Source organism: Podarcis pityusensis, assembly GCF_964106645.2.
Source record: "Podarcis pityusensis genome assembly, chromosome: 1".
In the NCBI taxonomy this organism is placed as follows: Eukaryota; Metazoa; Chordata; class Lepidosauria; order Squamata; family Lacertidae; genus Podarcis; species Podarcis pityusensis.
Genome location: NC_138028.1, coordinates 71,224,610 through 71,247,545, shown reverse-complemented (window position 1 = coordinate 71,247,545; position 22,936 = coordinate 71,224,610). Strand labels below are relative to the sequence as shown.

At 45.4% G+C, this 22,936-nt stretch overlaps 1 protein-coding gene and 1 long non-coding RNA gene across 4 annotated transcripts in view; one reads left to right on the top strand and one right to left on the bottom strand.

Annotated features, from left to right (window-relative positions):
* LOC308459821 overlaps positions 1-22,936 on the top strand; it is a 406,481-nt gene that overhangs the window by 285,708 nt on the left and 97,837 nt on the right. The window lies entirely within an intron of this gene.
* INSC (INSC spindle orientation adaptor protein) overlaps positions 1-22,936 on the bottom strand; it is a 150,909-nt gene that overhangs the window by 80,573 nt on the left and 47,400 nt on the right. For all 3 annotated transcript variants that reach the window (XM_080975214.1, XM_080975215.1, XM_080975213.1), the window contains one exon: positions 18,123-18,193. In XM_080975214.1, coding sequence (XP_080831340.1) covers positions 18,123-18,157 — 35 coding nt within the window. In that variant the 5' untranslated portion in view covers positions 18,158-18,193. The remainder of the gene's footprint in view (positions 1-18,122; positions 18,194-22,936) is intronic.

Genomic DNA, 22,936 nt, shown 5'->3' with positions numbered 1-22,936 from the left:
GGATGTAGTCAATAATAAGGCATGGATCATGGATTAAAAAGGTCCACACATTATATTTTTCACACACAGCTCAGATTCTGGTTAGATTCACCCTCTCTAACTAACTTTGTAAAAACATAAATCAAGAATATTATAAATATTTCAATATATTATTTACTTATTTCATAAAATTTATACACCGCTTGATTGTAAAAACAACAACAACAAGTTCAAAGTGGTTTACAAAAAATGAAAAAACAATAAAATTATCAATAATAATAATTAAAAACAATAACTCAAAACTTTCCAAAAATTAAAATCAACAATAAACTAAAAACAGATTAAAACTTGCCTCAGCGTTCTAAGTATCTGGGTGTGTATGTCTAAACAAAATTGTATGTTATTGCACACAAATAACAATATTCCACATCTGGGAACTTCTTCAATGTGACAAATGGTCAATGCTGCAGGGAGGCACGGTAGCTCATCTAAAACCATCCAGTGACATAAGCAAATGTACAATTAGATTCCCATTAAAAAACAATTTCATCAACCCACAAGGCTACCAGCAATATGTAGCCAAGGAGTTGCTCTTCAGAGGTAAGCTTCCCATCCACAAATGGAAAAATTCTCATCTCATCTCATCTCATATTTCTGGCTACCAGGACACTTAAGGACTTCAATTTGTACTACTGTTTTAAGGAGGGTGGTGGTTTTAATGTGTATCATTTTATGCTTCCATCATAAAGCTCTTCAAGAATCTGTACTGAAAACCAGATATAGATCTCTTCAATAAGTCAATAAGGTACACAGGCATATAAAAATGCTTCAGGGTTTTAATAGGAAATAAGAAGATGAAGCACAATAGAAGTCTTTGCTAGAATTTGTATTCATGACCAAACAGTCCCAAACAAAGCATTTAATAGACAACAAAGCCAGAAGCATCTGTGTCAGGTAAGTGCGTCACCATCAATATTCAACACAAACCAATAATGAAAAATCCCACGCAAAGCACAACCCCATGCAAATGGGATAATAACTCAGTGGCAAAACACTGCTCTTAAAATAGCACTCAGAGGAAGAAAACAAATAAGGGTGTTCACATTTAAACACCTGTTCAACTTCCGGAGACTTCCGGAAAGATGTCAACAACCTGAAGCAGACCTGAAAGAAATTTGAAGCAAGGAGAAATTATACGCAACATAAAAATAGTTACCAGGGTCAGTTTGAAACTGATGGGATGCTTCCAGACAAGGGCTTAATTTGTCAGTGGGTCATTGAGATATAGCAAGTGAGCTGTTGACAACGGTGTTGGGTTCGGTTGTCTTTGTATACTGCCAGGTCCCCCCACCCCACCCCCGGCAAAAAAAGGAAATCAAATTAAATTTGGAGAAGGGAAATGCAAGCTGGCATTTTGATGCTAATGATGTTGTACAAAAACTTACAGGCAGGTAAAAGGTAAAGGACCCCTGGACGGTAAAGTCCAGTCAAATTCCATTATGGGGTGCAGCGCTCATCTCTGCATTCAGGCCAAGGGAGCCAGCATTTGTCTACAGACAGCATGACAAAACCACTTCTGGCACACGGAGGACCGTGATGAGTGCCAGAGTGCATGGAAATGCCATTTACCTTCCCATCGCAGCAGTACATATGTATCTACTTATTCATATTTTTAGAGAATTTGTTTAGTCGTTTAGTCGTGTCCGACTCTTCGTGACCCCATGGACCAGAACACGCCAGGCACTCCTGTCTTCCACTGCCTCCCGCAGTTTGGTCAGGCTCATGTTTGTAGCTTCGAGAACACTGTCCAACCATCTGGTCCTCTGTCGTCCCCTTCTCCTTGTGCCCTCCATCTTTCCCAACATCAGGGTCTTTTCCAGGGAGTTTTCTCTTCTCATGAGGTAGCCAAAGTATTGGAGCCTCAACTTCACGATCTGTCCTTCCAGTGAGCACTCAGGGCTGATTTCCTTAAGAATGGATAGGTTTGATCTTCTTGCAGTCCATGGGACTCCCAAGAGTCTCCTCCAGACCATAATTCAAAAGCATCAATTCTTCGGCGATCAGCCTTCTTTATGGTCCAGCTCTCATTTCCATACATCACTACTGGGAAAAACATGGCTTTAACTATACGGACCTTTTAGAGAATACGATTGTCTAAATTACAGATGCTGAGAAACTGTTGCATTAGTCACATCTCATAAAACACAACAAAAGAAGTGTTTAAACTACCTATGGCAATACTTTTTGGTTGTTTTTGTACGGAAGATCAATCCAGTTAAAACACAAATAGTTCAATATTAACTGGAGTTTAAATAACACTAGCTAAATCATATGACATTAATAAAACTAGTTAAAAGTATGGTGTAAAGAAGCTTACAAATGATTTAGCCCCCTTTGCTGCTCCCTTTTTGGGACTCCCTGATGACTGCTGATCCTTACTTCAATTTGTGTCCATTTAAGGAGCCAGTTCCATTGAAAAAGGCATAACTATTAATTTGAGGGATTTAGCCCCAAGCTCTTCAATAAAAATTTCCTGGGCAGATGAAATGCAATGCAATGAAAAGGAAGGGTTAATTCAAGTTCTCAACTTGGCTTCAGTGAGTTTTAGGAACCAAGATGTGCATTTGCAGGGTGAGGGGAATATGTCTTTGAAGAACTTGATCAAAAGAAATGTGGAATTATGTACATACTTGGACAGGTTGTACTAAAACACAGTAAATCAAGTGTTCCATAATCGTTTGGGTATCCAGTCTGCTCTGTGCATCTGGTCTGCATCTCTCTTCCTGACAGTCCTGCGTCTATTTTCCCACTGCATCTGCCTGCCAGCCCACTGTGTCTGTTCTGCTTAATATGTCTACTCATTCTGTCTGTGTTCCAGTCTAGCGTCTATGTTGCCTATCTACTTTTGACTGCCCTGTGTCCCCTGCCCTGCTTGCAGGAATCTGTCTTCTTGAATCTGTCCAATTCTCTGTCTCCCTGTCCAACCCCTTTCCACATGCACTACCCTCGCCTGCCCACTCACTCACTCTGTCTATGTGCCTGCACATTGGATGCCCCCTGCCGGGGTTAGACTTTGGAAAAATGGCACCCTGAGTGAGGGCAGTATTTGGAGCACATACCCCATTTCTCCCTTGCCGACAAAGGTCCGTATAGTTAAAGCTATGGTTTTCCCAGTAGTGATGTATGGAAGTGAGAGCTAGGCCATAAAGAAGGCTGATCACCGAAGAATTAATGCTTTTGAATTATGGTGCTGGAGGAGACTCTTGGGAGTCCCATGGACTGCAAGAAGATCAAACTTATCCATTCTGAAGGAAATCAGCCCTGAGTGCTCACTGGAAGGACAGATCCTGAAGCTGAGGCTCCAATACTTTGGCCACCTCATGAGAAGAGAAGACTCCCTGGAAAACACCCTGATGTTGGGAAAGATGGAAGGCACAAGGAGAAGGGAACGACAGAGGACGAGATGGCTTGACAGTGTTCTCGAAGCTACAAACATGAGTTTGACCAAACTGCGGGAGTCAGTGGAAGACAGGAATGCCTGGCGTGTTCTGGTCCATGGGGTCATGAAGAGTCGGACACGACTAAACAACAACAACAACACCCCATTTTTTTTATTTTCACAGGAATTTCTTTTAGAACACTTGGTACTGATTACTAAATACTTCTTTCCAAGTCGTGACTTGCCATGTGCTGCCCCAAGACCCACTTATCAAAGCACCCCTCAGCTCAGCGCCCTGTATGGGGGACCTTGACTGCACTGCCCTAAATCTGGCACTGATCCTGCCTGCCTGACTGCCTGTGCATCCCACCTGCATGCTGCATTTGTCTTTCCAGTATATCTTAATGAAAAGTCTCCTTCTTGCTGCAGTTTAGAGTGGTGGGCTGCTTGCACATTGTGGAAAATATGTCTCAATTGGAGGCCTGGAAAAACTGCCTTCTCTGGCATCCTATTCGCTGTGCCTGCCTGTCTCCTTTCTGTCTGCTCATTGCCTCTGTGTAAGTCTGCTAACTGTTCAACATGTCTGTCTGGCCAGTGTCTGTCCTGCACACCTTCCCACTTCATGCCTGCCTGCCTGTCTTTATCATGTCTTTCCAATCTGCTCTGTGCAGCCTTCTTAGAGCATCTATCTGCCTACAGGACTGCTCACTGTTTTTGCCTACTGCCCAAATTGTCCTGAGTCCATCCTGTGCCTGCCCTGTGGTCTGCCCACTCTGCCTCTGCTGGTTGTGACTGCTCTCCCACTTACTGTATATCTGCTTTCCTGCCAGCGCCTGTGTACCATGGCTGGATCTACACTGACCTGTTAAATGTTATTAGGATGATATTAACAACGGCTTACTTGTAAACTAAAGCATTTCTTACCTTTGTTTTTTCTGTCAGAATGCTGTCTCCCTACTGCTGGTTATGCCTTCTGGTGTCACATTTTAATAATGCATTATTAAAGTTAAAAGTGGGGCATCATGTGTCCTTATATGTTATGAAAACCATTCCTTAACGTCAAAAACCCTGAGTGTAGATCCGCCCAATGTGTCAGTGCCTGCTCTGCATCCATTGGCCCACCTCCTGGCTGGGTCTAGGTCTCTCCTCTGGGTCTGTCTGCCTCCCCCTTGCATTTACCCATAAAGAGACACCAAATTTCACTAAACTCAACTTTCACATTAGGATTTTCTGCACATTTAAACAGAAGGGGGTGAAGGAGCAAGACTTTCTAAGTCTTGAGAGGGTTGTGGATTCTCTCCAATACCTGGTATGTGCAGAACCTATTAGTCTAAAGGCAGCCCCAGTTACAAAGCAGAAAGATTCCTTTAGAAAGAAAGGGCATTAAGTGAATTTATCAGTTCATGAAGCCATACAACTGCCAGAAAAAGGCCATACATCTTCCTCACAAACACTAAAAATGCGCAGACATGCACACATGGAAGACACATTGAATCACAAGAGAAATTTTGTTACCTGCAACAAATACTGGGGTTTGTTTTTTTAATGAAAAAGAACTATTTCTATCCCTGTACTAATGAGACGGAATGCAGCTCTGGCCCACAATGACCTCCTTTGCAGTTTTATTTCATTACAGAAAGTGTTGCCATCCAGTGCATCAGAAGAGAGTGATATAAGGGGCAAGCTATTCAACCGTCTTGGTTCCTTCCTATCTCAAAAGGTCCAATTATATTCGGACCTCTGAAGAATGAAAGGAAGGAGAGCCAAGGCGTGGGAAAGAGAAAGAGTTCCTTTTGAAGAGCTTTGACTGCAAGAAGACAAACTCCCCTGTTCTTTTTATAGATCGACTGTTCCCTGCTAGTTGCAAGTCTATTGTACATCAGTGCTCCACACCTCTGTCTGGTGGGTAAAGAACCTTAACTCAGCACATCCTTCCTGAGTCTCTGTTATTCTGTGGCCACTGGGTAACATTTTGTAAATATCTGTAACAAGTTATGGGGAAGCTTTGAGATTTTCCATAAAGGAACGATGAAGGCCGCTATTATAGAAACTAGCCAAATATCCCTGGGCTGAAAGGGACAGAAGGGTATTGAACTCCTTTGTTGTCTAACACTACGCAGTTTGCTTCATGGAGTTCCCTCCGTATGGAATGCAGATAGGAAGACACATATACACACACACCATGATTCCAGATGGCCTACATGCTTGGTCCACTTTATTCAGATGTTATGTTGCAGACAAAACACAACACACACTTCTGCATGTTTCTTTCATAAACTTCTATCTCAGTTTGGAATGAACGTCAGCATTCTGGTTACATATTAAAGTTCCTGTACCCTGCCCTACACTTGTCCTTTCTCAGGGACAGCCTTCATTCACCATTAACTATTAAACTACCATTATGTTATACTTCATCAAACAAAACTTCACACTTCCAGAAAAGCTCTGATCTGACCACCCTCAAATATTTATCCTGCTATTCAGACTTTGACCCAGAGTTACGTGCACTATGCTCTTGTGTATTTTGCTAAGTGTTCCAGTTTGAGGGCCAGCTCTACTCAAGAGACAGCAACCTGCCCTCTGGAAGAACAGAGTTACTGTCAGAAAATGTTCCCTTACAACAGGAATGGGCTGTTCTCCAGAAGCTACTAGGAGCTGCCCAAGGGAGGTAACAGCAGCCATGGAAAGGCCATGGAATGCTCCCTCACTGCCACTGCTGCTCGGGACAAGCACCGGCTCATCCCCTTCCTGAGCTCAGCGGTGGCAGCAGTGGCAGGGGAAACAGGGACATTCTGGAATCAAATCAGAAGCTGGGTTGGCTTTTGTAATTCTGGGACTCTCCCTGGAAAATCAGGACACTTGGAGGGTATGAGCTACTGTATATGTGCTAAGCAGCCTGGTCTGCAACACTAGCCTGATGCCGTCCGGTGTAGTAGAGGACAACTCTGCCCCATTTCCAATGTTTAAAAAAGATTCAGCTTCCAGTTCAGTTAGTTCTTATATGTGGCATGGAAGGGAGGATGGTGTCATCTTGTCCTTTGCCTCAAGCAGCAAAATGTCTTTGCTTTTAGCATCAGTAAGGAAAATAAAAATACTTCCAAAGTGTTGTACTCCAAAATACCCATTACTCTTTACTCCAAGAGCCATACTACAACTGCTGTAACATCTGCCAGCAGTAATTTATGCACTTAGATTGAACATTAACACATTCATGTTTACAGTATAAATCTGAGATAACAATAAAACCCAGATGGGCACTAAAAAGAAATATTAACAGGATCAGGTACTCGTTCCTAAAAACAATGTGAAACAATACATAAAGCTTTCAGTATTAACCCAGAGCAACGAAAGCTTTCTTAAATATGGTTTTCTTAGAACCAGGGGTCAAATAGATGTTAATTTATAGGGCAAAGGGTTTAAACAGCTTCCTTACATAGATAAATTATCAGACCATTCCAAGCAGTATTCTGGAAAGCTGTACCAGGCTATAAATATGCATGAGGTGACCTTATGTGGATTGTTCCTTCTGATATATTAAGGGTTTGGTTGACGCTAACAAAGTAAAGGAAAACAGTAGAACAAAGGGAGGAAAGGTTGCAATGTGTTTAAGGCACACGGAATCAGGAAACGAGCATTTATTTCAGGAATTGAGATAGATTTGCGCTCTGGTTTCTATCAGCTTACAAATAGCCATTGAGTTTGAACTTGAAGGACTTCATTCTGGGCTGGGAGACCTATTGTCCTCCAAATATTTTAGGGACTCCAACTTCCACCAGCCTCTGCCAGCAGGCTCATGGGAGTTGTAATCCAGCAACGTCAGGAGGGCACCACATTCCCCACCCCTTGACTGGCAGGGGTAGCTCATTAACATTCTCTGATGAAGCCCTTCTCCAGCTTCTTTGGCTTGCTGAGATTCAGGAAGTGGGGAAGAATTGACATTTCTGTGGTGGCATCAGTTTAATGTGGTGACACCCTCCCTAGTTCTGGGTCCCTTGCACCAACACTTAACACCATTCTGCCCCCGAGTAAAGAAACTTTTTATTTTCCCAGGCTTTTAATTAAAAACCAGTCTCTTCATATACTCATGCTTTAATGTTGCCAATCTTATTTTCTAATGTTTATTGAAACTTTACCCAGATCTCTGTTTCTGCTACTGCTGCAGTGGTCTAGCTCCTTCTTAAGTGTGTGGTTGCCTATTGTGCATATTTTATGCTTTCTTTTTGCCTGCTATTGCCAACATTTTTTTAAAAAAAAAGGGTAGCCACAAATCTGTTAGATATATAAATAAGGTTAGACAGACACAACCACTGAAATAATACAACTGATTTTGAAGAGTTTGCCTTTTCATGAAAAGGCTTCTATTTAAAAAGCAAAGGTCTGGATTCATCAAACCTGGCACACTAGCCAAAAGCAAGGCAAGGGCTCCTGCTGGCACAACAGGGAATTCCGTCCCTCCTCCTCCATCATTGCCCACGTGCCATCCCCAAACTTACTCTGGTGGGTCAGGAGAACCCAAAAACAGGGCAAGGTAGAGGGGAGGGAGGATTGTGCCATTTGGTGAGCAGCCATGTGTCTCCTGATTGAATTATCAGAAGCGTATGACATTGAATTCCTCCTACAGTCTAGATAGGCTTGGCTCAACGAAAATGTTTTAAGCGAGTGCCAAAAAGGGTATAGTGAAGGATCCTGTCAACAGGCAGGGATTTCCAAAGCGTAGGTGCTGTCATACTACAATACCAATTTCTTACAAATGTGGCATGGGTATTATGTGGCACCTGTTAACAGTGCCACTTCCACAGATCCAAATGGTCAAGTGGAGATACACGGGCCCCAAATCATTAAGGGCTTTATCTACTTGAACTTGGCCCTCACTCCTGTCAGCCATCGTGCTGCAGCATTCTGCACTAACTGCAGTTTCTGGATCAAGCACAAGGGAAGACCCACTGAGTACATTGAAGCAAGCCAATCTTGAAGTCAACAGTGGCTGAACTACAGTGGTCAAACTCTCCTACAGCAAACAGAATTTTTCCATCACCATGGAGAAATCAACAGAAACTACTCCTTTTGCCAAATCATTCCTGCTTAAGGATGATCTGAAGTCCTCCTGTCTCAGCTTTGTTATTCAATGTGTGCTAACCATATCAACCCGAAAGCAGGACCATATGCTATGCCTTCTAATGATTGTGCGGCCAGATTTTCCAGAAATGTGGAGTCACGGGCAATTGAAACACAACTTCAATGCAACCATCCCATTCTACTTATTTCCCATGGTAGGGAAATATTTTTCCAAAGTCACTAATTTGATAAAGCTGCGTATTAAAGTTATTCCACTACAGTACTGAGATAATGGCATCTATCCATTTTTCTTTGTTCACATAAAGGTATTTCAAGACTAAATCAGATTTTACAAGAGAGCTCTGCGATCTCATTGTTCCTTACAATCAGGTTGTACAGCGAAACACTACAAATATAATGAAATTACATGGGCTTAAGTATAGCAAAGTGAGCAGCATACATAATAGGGCTCCTGTCATTCAGACCATCCATTATCGGGAATTCCTAATTTTAAAGCGGGGGTGGGAGAATCCTAATTTTGATAATTTATTATGTTCCTCCTGTAGTACAATGTAACTTGTGTTCACACACGTATTTATCGCTGGTACAAAAAACTTATTTCTTGATTGTGTTGTTACAAAGGAGTGCTGTGTCTCTTGTATACTGATTAACATCAACACCAACGCCCCTGCCCTGCTGTCAAACTGCAGCTCCCGTCACAGATTTTTTTTTCCTCCTTCTGGAAATTCCATAGATTTTCCATTCTGGACAAAAGCCATATTACAAATTAATCAAGAGTAAAAATAAAGAAGGGGGGAGTTCATGTGCACTTTCATTTCAAAATGCTTATTGGCCCAGTCACACGTATCACTTGCATTGTTGTAAGTCAGAAATACAAAGTGAGGTTTTGCCACAATACGTTCTTCCCCGACCCCACCCCTGGCTCACTCGCTTTTTTTTTTTCTTTCAGCCATATGTCAATTACAGTTCATAGGTCCGACAGTACAGTACAAAGCCAGCACTAGGCAGAAATACCCAAGGGACTCACTGCACAACAGCGTAGAGGGAAAGGGAAAACAGATCCATGATACACGATAAAAACAACTGCTGGTAATTCTTATGCATGTAAACCATAGCTGTGTTGGGAGAAAGGGCCTTCATCCACTGAGGAAGGTCATCTCAGTAACAAAACACACATTTTGCAAGCAAAAGGCCCTGAGTTCAACTCCTGACATTCCCAGAAATGATCTTTGAAATCTTGGAGAGCCATTGTTAGTCAGTGAACACAACACTTCATTTTATTTCATTTCATTTTACCTTACAGTTTGAAGAATAAAAAGTTCTTTCAAATGAAATAAAATAGACCAAAGGCCAATGTCAGGGAACTGCCATCGGAAGGAAGGGAAGTGAAAGGGCTCACACAGGTTGGGAGAGACTCAGCAGCTGAAGAGGGAACCAGTAGGGGGAGAGGAGCTGAGCTGAGGGAAAGTGAGCTGGAGGGATGGCTCAGAGACACTTCCAGCGAAAACAGTGGGGAGGTTTCAGGACCTCCTGTAGGGACACCCACTCCTCGCCGGAAACTGTCACGCAGAGAGTCCAGAAGACGTGTTTCCGTTAAGGAGCTTTTATGTTGGAAGCGATTCCGAAAGCAACCACTGTCGGAATCTGCCAGCGACTGACGGAGCCATGTTTAAGGGGCTCCGTTACAGACAGAGGTTTGCAAACTTGACCAAACTCTGAGGGACTAGGATTTTACACACAAGCAGCTCATCGTCCCATCACAGCATTCCGACAGTCTCCGTGAGCAGCTTGTGCAGGAGAAGGCATCATGAGCAACCCAGCCGGAACCGGAGAAGCAGGAGCTGGAGCGGGTCCAAGCCTGGAAGAAAGGTACCGGGTGTTGGAGGTCCAGCTAGCGCTGCAGACGGCGAGGCTTGAGGAGAGGAGGGCTCAGGATGCAGACAAAAAGGGGAAAGACACCCAGCTCGTCAGAAAGGTACCAGGATTGGTGCAGAAGTTTGGGGGGGAGCCCAAAGACTATCATGGCTTTCGGACAGAGATGCAATATGCCCTCAATCTGCAGTTTGATGAATTCCCTGACGAGGAATCACGAGTGGCTTTCGTGATTGGGCATCTTAAAAAGGGGGAACGTTGGAAGGAGTTCCGCATTCCAGACATTCCAGAGCCAACTTTCCCGCCGGCAGAGCCGATGGAAATCGGAACAGCGCGCGCGCGCGCAGTTTCAAAGCCCAGTGAGGGGGGAAAGAAGGAGGGAAAAGGCGCCCGGAAATGCTATCTCTGCCAACAGCCAGGTCACTTTGCCAGAGTCTGCCCCCAGAGGAAGGAATGGCAAGGGATGGTAGGAGCTGTGGAGGGAAGAGAGGAAGAAATACCGAAGCAAGTAAAAGCCAACGCCTGGCTGCCACCGTCGGGGCACAGCAGCCAGGCCAAAGAGCAGTGAAAGTGCCCACGCCAGAACCTCCTAAACCCGCCCTAGTGATAGAAGTGGCGCTAGAGCTGCCAAACGGACACCCTCTAAAGATAAAGGCGCTGTTGGACTCAGGCAGCTCCTGCAATTTCATGAGCAAAGAGTTTGCAGCTGAACACCAGATACAGACGATCCCTTTAAGCAACCCCCTGCAGGTGACCACGATCGATGGCAGGGAGCTGTTGGGAGGAGAAGTCAGCTTGCAGACCGTCCCAATGATAATGAAGGTGGCAAGGCACACCGAACTGATAGCGTTTAATGTGGCCACCTTGGGAGGAGCTCCCATTATATTGGGGATGAGCTGGCTAGCGTTACATGATCCGCTGGTGGGCTGGCATCAGAGAGTGGTTTCTTTTGGTTCAGCACATTGCTTAGAACACTGCAAAGAGGGAAAGGGTTTGGCAGGGGCCCAAGCCACCCTAGCAGGGACTGAAGTAACGGAGAACGTGAAGGTACCACGACAATACGCAGATCTCCGCGACGTCTTCAGCGAAAGGGAAGCTGACCAACTACCCCCGCATAGACCCTTTGACTGTCAAATCAATTTACTCCCTGGGGCACAGCTCCCTGTAGGCAAGCTGTACGCCATGTCAGACAGAGAGATGCAGGAGCTAAGAGAGTTCATTGACAAGAACCTGAAGAGAGGGTTCATCAGAGAGTCCAGGGCGGTGGGGGGCAGCCCAGTGTTTTTTGTGGATAAAAAAAACACGAACAAGCCGAGGCTTGTGTGTGACTTCAGGGCCTTAAATGCAGTGTCAGAACCAGTGGCTTTCCCTATGCCCAGGATTGACGACATTTTGACAAGGGTCAGGAAGGGAAAGATTTTTACTAAACTGGACCTAAGGGGGGCGTACAACCTGATACGAATAAGGAAGGGGGATGAATGGAAAACCACCATGTTCACCCCTTTGGGGGCATTTGAATATTTAGTTATGCCCTTCGGCCTACAAGGAGGCTCCGCGTGCTTTCAATCGTTTATGAACCACGTCCTGGGGCCTTTGCTTTACAAGAATTGTGTGGCCTTCTTAGACGACGTGTTGGTGTATTCTGAGAATGAGGAGCAGCATGTGAGAGACGTCAGAGAAGTGTTGAGCAGGCTGCAAGCCAACCAGCTGTGGGTGAAACTGGAGAAGTGTCAGTTTCATACCAAGGAGGTGGAATTCCTGGGGTATCGCCTGTCAGACAAGGGATTGGCCATGGATCCCGGCAAGGTCCAGGCGGTGCTGGAATGGAAAACACCCAAAACAAGGAAGGATGTGCAGAGGTTCCTAGGATTTGGGAACTTCTATCGTAAGTTCATCCGAAACTTTGCCCACCTGACGGCGCCCATTACGGACTGTCTCAGCAGTAAGAAGAAGTTCGTTTGGACTGAGGAGGCGGAGCGAGCATTTGAGGAACTAAAAAGGGCCTTCGCCTCGGAACAACAACTCCTGCATGTGGATTTACAAAAACCGATGAGAGTGGAAACTGACGCATCAGACAGAGCGATTGGGGCGGTGCTTCTGCAGCCAGGGAAGGAGGAGTCAGAGTGGAGACCGTGTGCCTTTTTTTCGCGAAAGCTGAACAAATCCGAGAGGAACTACACGGTGTATGACCGAGAACTACTAGCCATTCATGAGGCGTTCCGGAGATGGAGGCACCTGCTAATTGGCGCACAACATAAGGTGCAAGTGTGCACTGACCACAAGAACCTAGAGTATTGGAGGACGGCACGAGTGCTCAACCAACGGCAAGTGAGATGGGCCCAGGAGTTCTCCAAATTTAACTTTGAGATTTGTTACGTGCCAGGCCCAGAGAACATTAGGGCGGACGCTCTCTCACGCAAACCTGAATATTTGGAGGGGGAGGGAGCACCCGAAGAGAGACATGTCATTCCAGAGGACCGCTGGGTGTGTGGGGCGGCATTGGTGGGACAAAGAGAACTGGTAGAGGAAACAGAGAATGATGAATACGCCCAGAATAAGCTCAGAGGTCTTAGGGGTGAGGGAGAGGAACCAGGGGGTTTCGAGGAAAGAAATGGAGCTTTGTATTACAAAGGGGCACTGTATATCCCTGAAGGAGACTTAAGGGGGAGGGTACTCAAGCAGTTGCACGACAGCCCCACGGCGGGGCATTTTGGACAACACAAAACCATGTGGTTGGTCACCAGGGAATTTTGGTGGCCTAAGGTGAGGGAAGATGTACGGGAGTATGTAAGAGGGTGTGAGCAATGCCAGCGAGCCAAAGGGGAGAGGCGGGCACCGGCGGGGCTATTAGAACCCTTACCAACCCCAGAACGACCTTGGGAGGCAGTGTCGATAGATTTTATGACTGATCTGCCGAAGTCCAAGGGGAAAACAGCCATCATGGTGGTGGTAGACCTACTAACAAAGATGTGCCACTTTGTAGCCTGCTCGCATGCAGTCACGGCGGAAGAGACAGCGAAGTTATTTGTAGAACACATTTTTAGGTTGCATGGGGTGCCATTGAGGGTGGTCTCAGACCGAGGAAAACAATTTACTTCCAGGTTCTGGAGGAAGCTCATGAGCTTACTGCAGGTGGAGGTCAACTTTTCGACTGCCCGGCACCCTGAAACCAACGGGCAGGCGGAAAGAGCAAACGGTGTCCTCCAGCAATACCTGAGGTGTTATGTCAATGACAGAGAGAATGACTGGGTAGAAAAGTTGGCGCTGGCGGAATTTGCCTACAACAATGCCGAGAATGTGTCCACAGGGATGAGCCCCTTCTTGGCTAATTATGGGTGTCATCCCAGGGGTTTCCCAGGGGGAGAAGGGGAGAGATGGAGCGTCCCGGCAGCCGAGCATTTTGTAGAAGAAATGGAAGCAATCCATCGTCAGCTCCAACTCAACTTAGAAAGGGCGAAGGAAGAATACAAGAGGCAGGCAGACAAGAACCGAAGGGAAGGTGAAACCATAAGGGTGGGAGATAGGGTGTGGCTGTCAACCCAAGGGTTGCCGTTCAAAGGAGGTTGTAAGAAATTAAGACCCAGGAGATTGGGTCCCTTTGAGGTCATTCAACAGGTCAACCCAGTGGCTTTCAGGCTCCGGTTACCCAACCACATGAAACTGCACCCAGTATTTCACAGGTCGTTACTGTCACCGTATGAGGGGGGACGAGAAGGGATGGCCACTCGGGGACCGGTCATAGAAGAAAGGGAATGCAGCAGCCATGTGGCAGAAATCCTCGACGCCAGGTGGAAGGGGGATCAGGTGGAGTATTTGGTAGCGTGGGAAGGAGAACCGGAGTCAGAAAACACTTGGGTAATGGCAGAAGATATCAATGACGAGGTATTGATAGAAACGTTCCATCAAAGGTTCCCAAGGAAACCTCAGCCTGTGGAGAGGTTCCGGAGGGAATACTTTGGGACCACCGATGAGGAGGAGGAGTTGGAAGGATTCTCGGACTCGGAAGGGGAAGGGGAGATGGACTCTGAGGAGGAGGAGTACTTCGAGACCAGGAACCGCAACAGGTGGAGAGAAGTGTTCGGGACATCGGAAGATGAAGGAAGTTCATTCCGGGGTTTTGCCTCCTCACCGCCCGTAGAGGAGGGGGCGAGAGGGGAGGAAGGGGGCCCTGGAGGGGAGGTGGATGTCAGGGAACTGCCATCGGAAGGAAGGGAAGTGAAAGGGCTCACACAGGTTGGGAGAGACTCAGCAGCTGAAGAGGGAACCAGTGGGGGAGAGGAGCTGAGCTGAGGGAAAGTGAGCTGGAGGGATGGCTCAGAGACACTTCCAGCGAAAACAGTGGGGAGGTTTCAGGACCTCCTGTAGGGACACCCACTCCTCGCCGGAAACTGTCACGCAGAGAGTCCAGAAGATGTGTTTCCGTTAAGGAGCTTTTATGTTGGAAGCGATTCCGAAAGCAACCACTGTCGGAATCTGCCAGCGACTGACGGAGCCATGTTTAAGGGGCTCCGTTACAGACAGAGGTTTGCAAACTTGACCAAACTCTGAGGGACTAGGATTTTACACACAAGCAGCTCATCGTCCCATCACAGCCAAATATAGTTTTTTCTAGACTGAGAGGGACATTCTTAAAATTGCTTTTTTGCAAGTTGGCAATCATTATGTGTGGGGCTGAGGGGAACAGATGCTAAGTGCAATAACGGTAATGCCTTATTTTATACTCAGACCCTGAATCAAGAGTAACAAGCATGCTTGAATTGTATGCGGTTCAAAAGATGGGGAAGGAGGGATGTCATTCAGTTAGAGATACTGGTGACTTCCGAGTCTCCAGCTATGCAAAATCTAAAGTTTCACTCAGCTTCTGTTCCTTTGTGAAGAGGATCTTCATGATAAATTGCAAAGTATGTACATAAAAAGGGGGCTTCCTGCCATGCATAAGCCATTTAGAAGACATAGTAATAATAATAATAATAATAAATTTTATTTATATCCCGCCCTCCCCAGCCAAAGCCGGGCTCAGGGCGGCTAACAACACTAAAATAGTGCAACATTATAAAAACATCAAAGAATTAATTAAAATCAAAATTGATGGCAACCATAAACTAAAGTATTGTAAAGATTGCCAAAGGAGGGAGTCAGGCTGCGCCCTGACCAAAGGCCTGGTGGAACAGCTCTGTCTTGCAGGCCCTGCGGAAAGATGTCAAGTCCTGGAGGGCCCTTGTCTCTTGTGACAGAGCGTTCCACCAGGATGGAGCCGCAGCCGAAAAAGCCCTGGCTCTAGTTGAGGCCAGCCTAACCTCTCTGAGGCCTGGGACCTTCAAGATGTTTTTATTTGAAGACCGTAAGTTCCTCTGTGGGGCATACCAGGAGAGGCGGTCCCGTAGATACGAGGGTCCTAGGCCGTATAGGGCTTTAAAGGTTAAAACCAGCACCTTAAACCTGATCCTGTACTCCACCGGGAGCCAGTGCAGCTGGTATAGCACCGGATGAATGTGATCCCGCAGCGAAGACCCCGTAAGGAGTCTCGCTGCGGCATTCTGCACCCGCTGGAGTTTCTGGGTCAGTCTCAGGGGCAGCCCCACGTAGAGCGAGTTACAATAATCCAGTCTGGAGGTGACCGTCGCGTGGATCACAGTGGCTAGGTCAGGGCGAGAGAGGTAAGGAGCCAACTGCTTAGCTTGGCGGAGATGAAAAAATGCCGCCTTTGTTATAGCTGCAATCTGCGCCTCCATGGAGAGGGAGGTATCGAAGATTACACCCAAACACTTAACGGACGGTGCTGGCACTAATTGCACCCCCGCAAGAGATGGGAGTTGCCCCCTCAATCCCATATCGTCCCGTCCCAGCCAGAGGACCTCTGTCTTCGAAGGATTTAACTTCAACCGGCTCCCACGTAACCATCCAGCCACAGCTTCCAAGCATCTGATCAGTGTGTCTGGGGCCGAGTCAGGATGGCCATCCATCAACAGATAGAGTTGGGTGTCATCAGCATACTGATGGCAGCCCAGCCCAAAACTCCGGACAAGCTGGGCGAGGGGGCGCATAAAGATGTTAAAAAGCATCGGGGAGAGTATCGCACCCTGGGGCACTCCACACACCAAGGAGTGGCGGGATGACAGTTCCCCCCCAAGCGCCACCCTCTGTCCCCGACCAGAGAGAAACGAGCGCAGCCATTGAAGGACTGTGCCCTGGATCCCCACGTCGGCAAGGCGGTGGTCCAGGAGTTCGTGATCGACCATGTCGAAGGCTGCTGACAGGTCTAGAAGAATCAGCAGCCCCGACCCGCCTCGATCCAGCTGCCTGCGGAGATCATCTGTTAGGGCGACCAGAGCCGTCTCGGTCCCATGACCAGCGCGGAAGCCGGACTGGAATGGATCCAGAGCCGATGTTTCATCCAGAAACCTACCAAGCTGTTCAGCAACCGCTCTCTCAATCACCTTACCCAGGAATGGAAGATTCGAAACTGGGCGGTAATTGGATAGATCTAAGGGATCTAATGATGTTTTCTTTAAGAGCGGACGCACCACTGCCTCCTTCAGTTCCCCTGGGAATGTCCCGGTGCCAAGGGACAGATTGATGATATCCCCCAGGGGGGCCCGCACCTCGTCTGGACACGCTCTAATCAGCCAAGACGGGCACGGGTCGAGAGGACAGGTGGTGGGCTTTCCAGCTCGGAGGAGTCTGTCCACATCGGCTGGGGATATCCGGTCAAAGTGGTCCAATACTGGACCCGAGGACAGTCGAGGGGCCTCCAGTTCCTTTATTGTATCCAAATTGACATAGGACTCTCCAAATTGCATGTATGTTCTGTTTTGCTAATTCAGCTTTTTCTGACTAATTTGAATAATAGGTGGACCAATCTCTGAATAAGAATGGGGCTTTCTTTTTAATCAGGAACCAACATGACCTCTTTGTGTTAACTTTAGAGAAAAACATTACAATTTTTTCCATCAATGCTATATGACTCTATATGACTGAGTAAAATTTACACCATCTGTGGTGCAAAGTGTTGGAGATGTGGACATTTTAAGGCAGATAGGGAATATACTGTATTTGGTGGACCTGTCCAGTAACTAAAATGTTTTGGGAAGAGGTAGTGAAGATAATATCATGAATAACACCTTACACTTCCCCACACTTAGACCCAGAAATAAAACATGAGGAATTAATATAAAATATAATAGTAGGTGCTTGCATGCTGTTTACACAAAAACAGAAAAAATAGGCCACCACAAACTCTGGAACATACACTCCATAGAGAAGCCACCTTTCAGAAAGATAACTTTTGTATGTTTTGATACTTGTATCAAATATATTTTAGGTCCTACACACGAGTAGGAGTCCGGCAGAGACACATGCCCAAATGGCATGTTCTCTCCCTCCTGGTGGGTCGTTAGGGAGATTCAGAAACTTTCTCTAGCCCAAACATCACAGTGATGGATACCAAGAGGCATCAGCACACTTCAGGATCAGCAGAGTATAGGCAGTCAGCGTACAGACTCAGTAGCGCAGCTTTTGACTATACTACATTTATTTACATATACACACTCAGAGCATCTTGACTCAGCTCCTTCCTCTTCAGCATCAGACAGCAAAGAGAGAGAGCAAAGGACAAAAATCCTACATCATGGAAACACAGTAATAAAAACATCCTGTCTCCATCACTTCCCACAATGTGGAATGAAAACATACACCGACATGTGATAAAAACAATGCCATGACTGCAACACGGGAAAAGAATCCTAACAGTACTTACCGCTGAACTGGGTAAGCTAGGAAAGCCATACTCATCTCAACTCATCTGCATGCTTCTCCACAGACCCAAATCTAAAAAGGAAGGGGAAAAATATTTTTCAAAGAAGTTTGAAAACAGGCTAAATTTCTCTGGGGGAAAAATGCTGGGTTTTATTTTAGGAATTTCTCAACAAGTTCCCAGGCCACCTTCCAAAAACTTAAAAGTAAATTAATCAAAGATACAGATGTGAATTTGAGAATAATTCTAAAATAATGTTGGAAGAAACTCTCAGGAACCGTTTCTGGAATAGCAGAGGAAACAGCCCCCCAAATCTTTATTCATTTGCAATGCTATAGGAATCCTAATCTGGAGACAAATCATCACCTCTGGAATCCAAAGCTGTACTATAACAACTTTCTATGCCACTTTGTATATTCTAACCCACAAATGCTTCTGCCCCATTAATTTGTTATCTGTCAAGGGTATCACTGGCTCTTTGCAACAGTCTATGGGACCAATTACATGTCACAGTGGGCAAGTAAATGGGCATAAGCCACTTTGATGCCAATTTATAATCTAAAACAAAGGAGGGTAGATGGAGACTTAAGAGAAGGATGGACAGGTTGGTGGAAGAAAATCATATCCAATTTATTTATATGGTTATAGACTCATTATAAAATGCAACTGGAGTTATAGGCCCCAAACATGGAATTTAGAACACAGTATGAAGTATAATACAAACAAAAACATAAACAACTTTATATCCATCCAAAACTTTTTCTGATCTAATCTGAGCTCTCATCTTGATGGCTAAACTTTTTTAAAGGTCTACCATTCTAGCAATACACTCATCCTCTCCCTTCATACTGAATTCTAACAACCATAGGCACCATCTATGTGGGACCATGGAGGCCTGGACACTCACAAATTTTCAGTTAACCCCCCCCCCCAGTTTTACGCTACTGGGCATGCACATGTCATGTCAAAACGCCCCCACAATGTGTGAGAGTGGTGTCAGCACACCGGGGAACATGCCAACATCATGTGCACATGCTGCGGTGACAGTGGCACGCCCCAGGTACGGTCTGTCGTGGGGTCAAGGTGACACACCTGCTAAGACCCATCATTCTAGCAGGTGAGTGCTTTTAAAATGGGAAGATAAAGTCATTCCTAACTTCATTATAATATCTGCAATACAGCAGGACAGGGTAAAGGTTCCTGACAGCCCTCATCAGAAGGGCATATTCTTTCTTCCAGTTGAGTATGGCACATGATTGACCATACCCTCCAACATTTTCAGTCCCAAAAGGGGTGTGCCTTCTGGTCTGGCACTCTGGCACTCATCAGAAGGGCTGCACCAAAGTTCTGGCTCGCCCCTGCTGACTTGCGCCAGAGTGAATGTCACAAAGGATGTACTGGGATCCAGACAGAAGCCATGGTTGGCTTCTGCGATCTTGGATGTCCCGCTTAAAATGGGACACTTGGGGGGCATGGATTGACTCTGCAATCATTCTCCTGTTACACCAAGAACCCATTAGTTTGAAAGCATACCAGTGCAAGTAGATAAATAGGCACTGCTGCAGTGGGAAGCTAAACGGCGTTTCTGTGGGCTCTGGAACTCATCACAGTGTTCTATGCAGTGTTCTGGCCACATGACCTGGAAAGCTGTCTGTGGACAAACACCAAGTCCCTCAGCCTGAAAGCGAGATGAATGCCACACCCCATAGTCACCTTTGACTGAACCTAACCATTCAGGGGTCCTTTACTTTTACCTTTATTGCACCAAGATCTCCACCACCTAGCACCTTCCCCTTTGATAACCAGCAGCAACACTTGAAGCTGGGAAACCAGTTGAGCAATGCTGCTCTATTAACCACTACTGTCTCTGGATTTCACTTGAAATGTCTCCTATATTGCTATGATTATTGCCTCTACATAGGAAACATTGCTTAAGTCCATGCATTTCAGTGGATATACTCCAAGTATGACTAATGTTGGATATCACACCTTATCCAGAAAAAAAGACAGAAATGTAGAGACAAGAGGAGTGTATTAATGCTTATAACTGCAGAAACGATGTCTAATTTTCTTCTGAGATGTTGAGAGAAGAGTAATGGGGGTCTTCAAACAGAAATATGCCCCTTGTACCTCTTGACATCATAATAATGGTCACTAGTTTAGACCAGTTTACATTATATAAAGTTGGCATGTAAAATTGCTCCAAATGTGGCCCCCAACACAATGACCTTGTTGTTAATATTTTCCTTCCTTTATTCCAAGGTCTGCATATGAGAACCCACAAATGTTCTCTAAATGTGACCAATCTACTTACTCATTTAGCCACTCATTCATATAATAACATGGTTTGTTTGGAAATGTTCTCTTTTTTCCTGGAAGCAATATGCCTACTTATAAAAGATGCATATCTAACAAAGAAATAATACTGAAAACTGAATGTAATAATGCCGTCTGAACAGCTCTTGTGGTTTAAAATTACATCAGGGGACACTTTGCCAGTCAGGGAGTGTCCCATTTCATAGTTCGACATTTCAGAAAGTGTTCAAGTTTTGTCCAGCTTTTTTTTTTTTTAATGAATCTGTCTTCTAAAGTCATTTGTTAAGCAGGAAACTGAAATATCTAAGACTTCTATCATTTATCACTTTGCTCCCTCCAGAATGTGTGTGTGTGTGTGTGTGAGAGAGAGAGAGAGAGAGAGAGAGAGAAACCAAATTCATTCATCAAGATAAGGCTCTACTGTTGGAGACAGTACACCTGCTTGCAAGTTTCCAATGGGCATCTAGTTGCCCAGAGTAAGAACAGGATGTTGGACTAGATCCAGCAGGGATTTTCTTATGTTCTTAAATCAGGGAGGGAAGGAATTGCAAGGAGGGTGGCAGCTGATGGTATTATTCAGTTGCATTGTGATTTAGTTGACTACTTTCTGTATGGTTTTTTTTTTCTTTTCCATTTTGATAAGCCATTGCAAATGTTTGATTGCTCTAAACTTCTTGTTTTATCAAACGTGCTCTGAATTGTATACTTCAGGGAATCCAGCGTTTCTTTACATCCACCCTATTTTTTTTAATGACCAAAATGACTAGGGGGAAAAAACATTATGAAATTGCTAGGAGAAGTGGACATCTCATTCTGCATAATTAACCACAAAGTAGCAAATTGCACAAGTAGCAAACAGCTTGCTTTTAAAACACAGGAACTTGCATTTTAAAAAGGAGCATTTCATCTTTTTATTGGATGTTCGATAATCACTATAAACTGCTAATGTAGTCGGTCATAAGGAAACCTGAATATGACACATTTTTCTGCCTACACATCCATTAGACAACAGCCTAATGATTTTTCCTCTTTCTAGTAAGTTTCACTTGGACTCTCTCAGTAATATGAGTTCTCAGATTTTATAAAAGCAGCTTTCCCTCACCCCAAATTTATTATTTTCAAATATGCTTCTGTTTTGTCATGAATGTATGTTTATCTGAGTGACCTGCATATGCAAACATTATTCTTATGGTAACATTTGCTCCCACCTTAAGAAGGCAGAGAGTGTTACCATAAAGCACCAATGCTGCAGCAAGCAAAGGCTCTAGCAGCTCAGCCAGCTGCTTGTGGCTGGAAAGCCAGACAGGATGTTTGTGACTGTTGCCATGGGAACAAAGGGGCAGTCCATTCTGTACTGAGCACCGGATGTTAGCTCAGTGTGTGTGTGTCATATGACCCGTACTGGATGTACTTGGAAGGAGTTTTCTTCTTGCTGTTGTTGAGTGCAGACATGATTCTCTGTACTGATGTAAGAGGCAGAAATAAATGATGTAAATAGTTTTCTGTCTGCTTCTTTCCCCTCCCTGGGGACACCAAAGGGGAGAGAGGAAGAACGGTGTGTTCCTCTCATACATCTGAGAAGAATCGCCGGACCTCGCCTGCTTATCAGCAGAGGTTGGGAGACGCGGGGAGGTCGACAGGAATATCTGCCGGTGCCTACGCTTGTGGCACATTCCTCTGACCCAGGCAGAATTCCAACAGTGGCAGCCTTCGGATGGTTGCGATTCATCGAACATCTGCATGAGAGGCTGATGGATTGTCCTCCTCTGCTCCAAGGAGGAAGGCAAGCGTCTGACAGAAGCCAGAGGCTCCACAGACGGCTGGTGGAAAGAAGAAGTGTTTTCCAGAGCAACAAAGTTCAAGGTATGCTGCATTTCGGGCTAAAAGTGTGAACGCAGGAAGATTAATTCCCTGGTTCACGGAGCTGCGTTTCAAAGAAAACAAAAGCTCCGGAGGAAGAGGCCTGCAGCTTGAAGGCTGAAGCCTGCATTCCACAAATTTTTGTGGTAGATAAGAAGTCCCATTGAAATGCATTGTTGCTAGGTAACGGTCCTGGAAAGTTACTGGCAAAGGGGCTGGACTCTGAGTGTGAGCCTGGGAAAGCGAAACAAAATCAGAGAATGTTTCGGCTACAAGGTTTACGAGCTCTTGGAAGGGACTTTCCAATAGCAGCCTGAGTTTAGCTGCCAGGTGCAAAGAGCGTAAACAATTTGCAGTTTGCTGCGTGAGAAAGAAAAAAAACGACTGTTGGATTTTACAGTTTGTTTGAGAGTGTGGGCTGGAAAGCTGAAGAGGCTTGGCTTCAAGATGGATGCCAAGAAAGGAGCTTTGCCTTGCCCACCTCCCTTAACCAATGACAATTATTCATCTTGGTCTGTAAAGATGAAGGCCCTGCTGCAGAATCAGAGGCTTTTTGATGTAATTGAAAACCCCATCCCTGCAGCACCAACCAGAGGTTGGGAATCACGGAACGTGAGGGCCAGGACTGCTATAATTCTGTG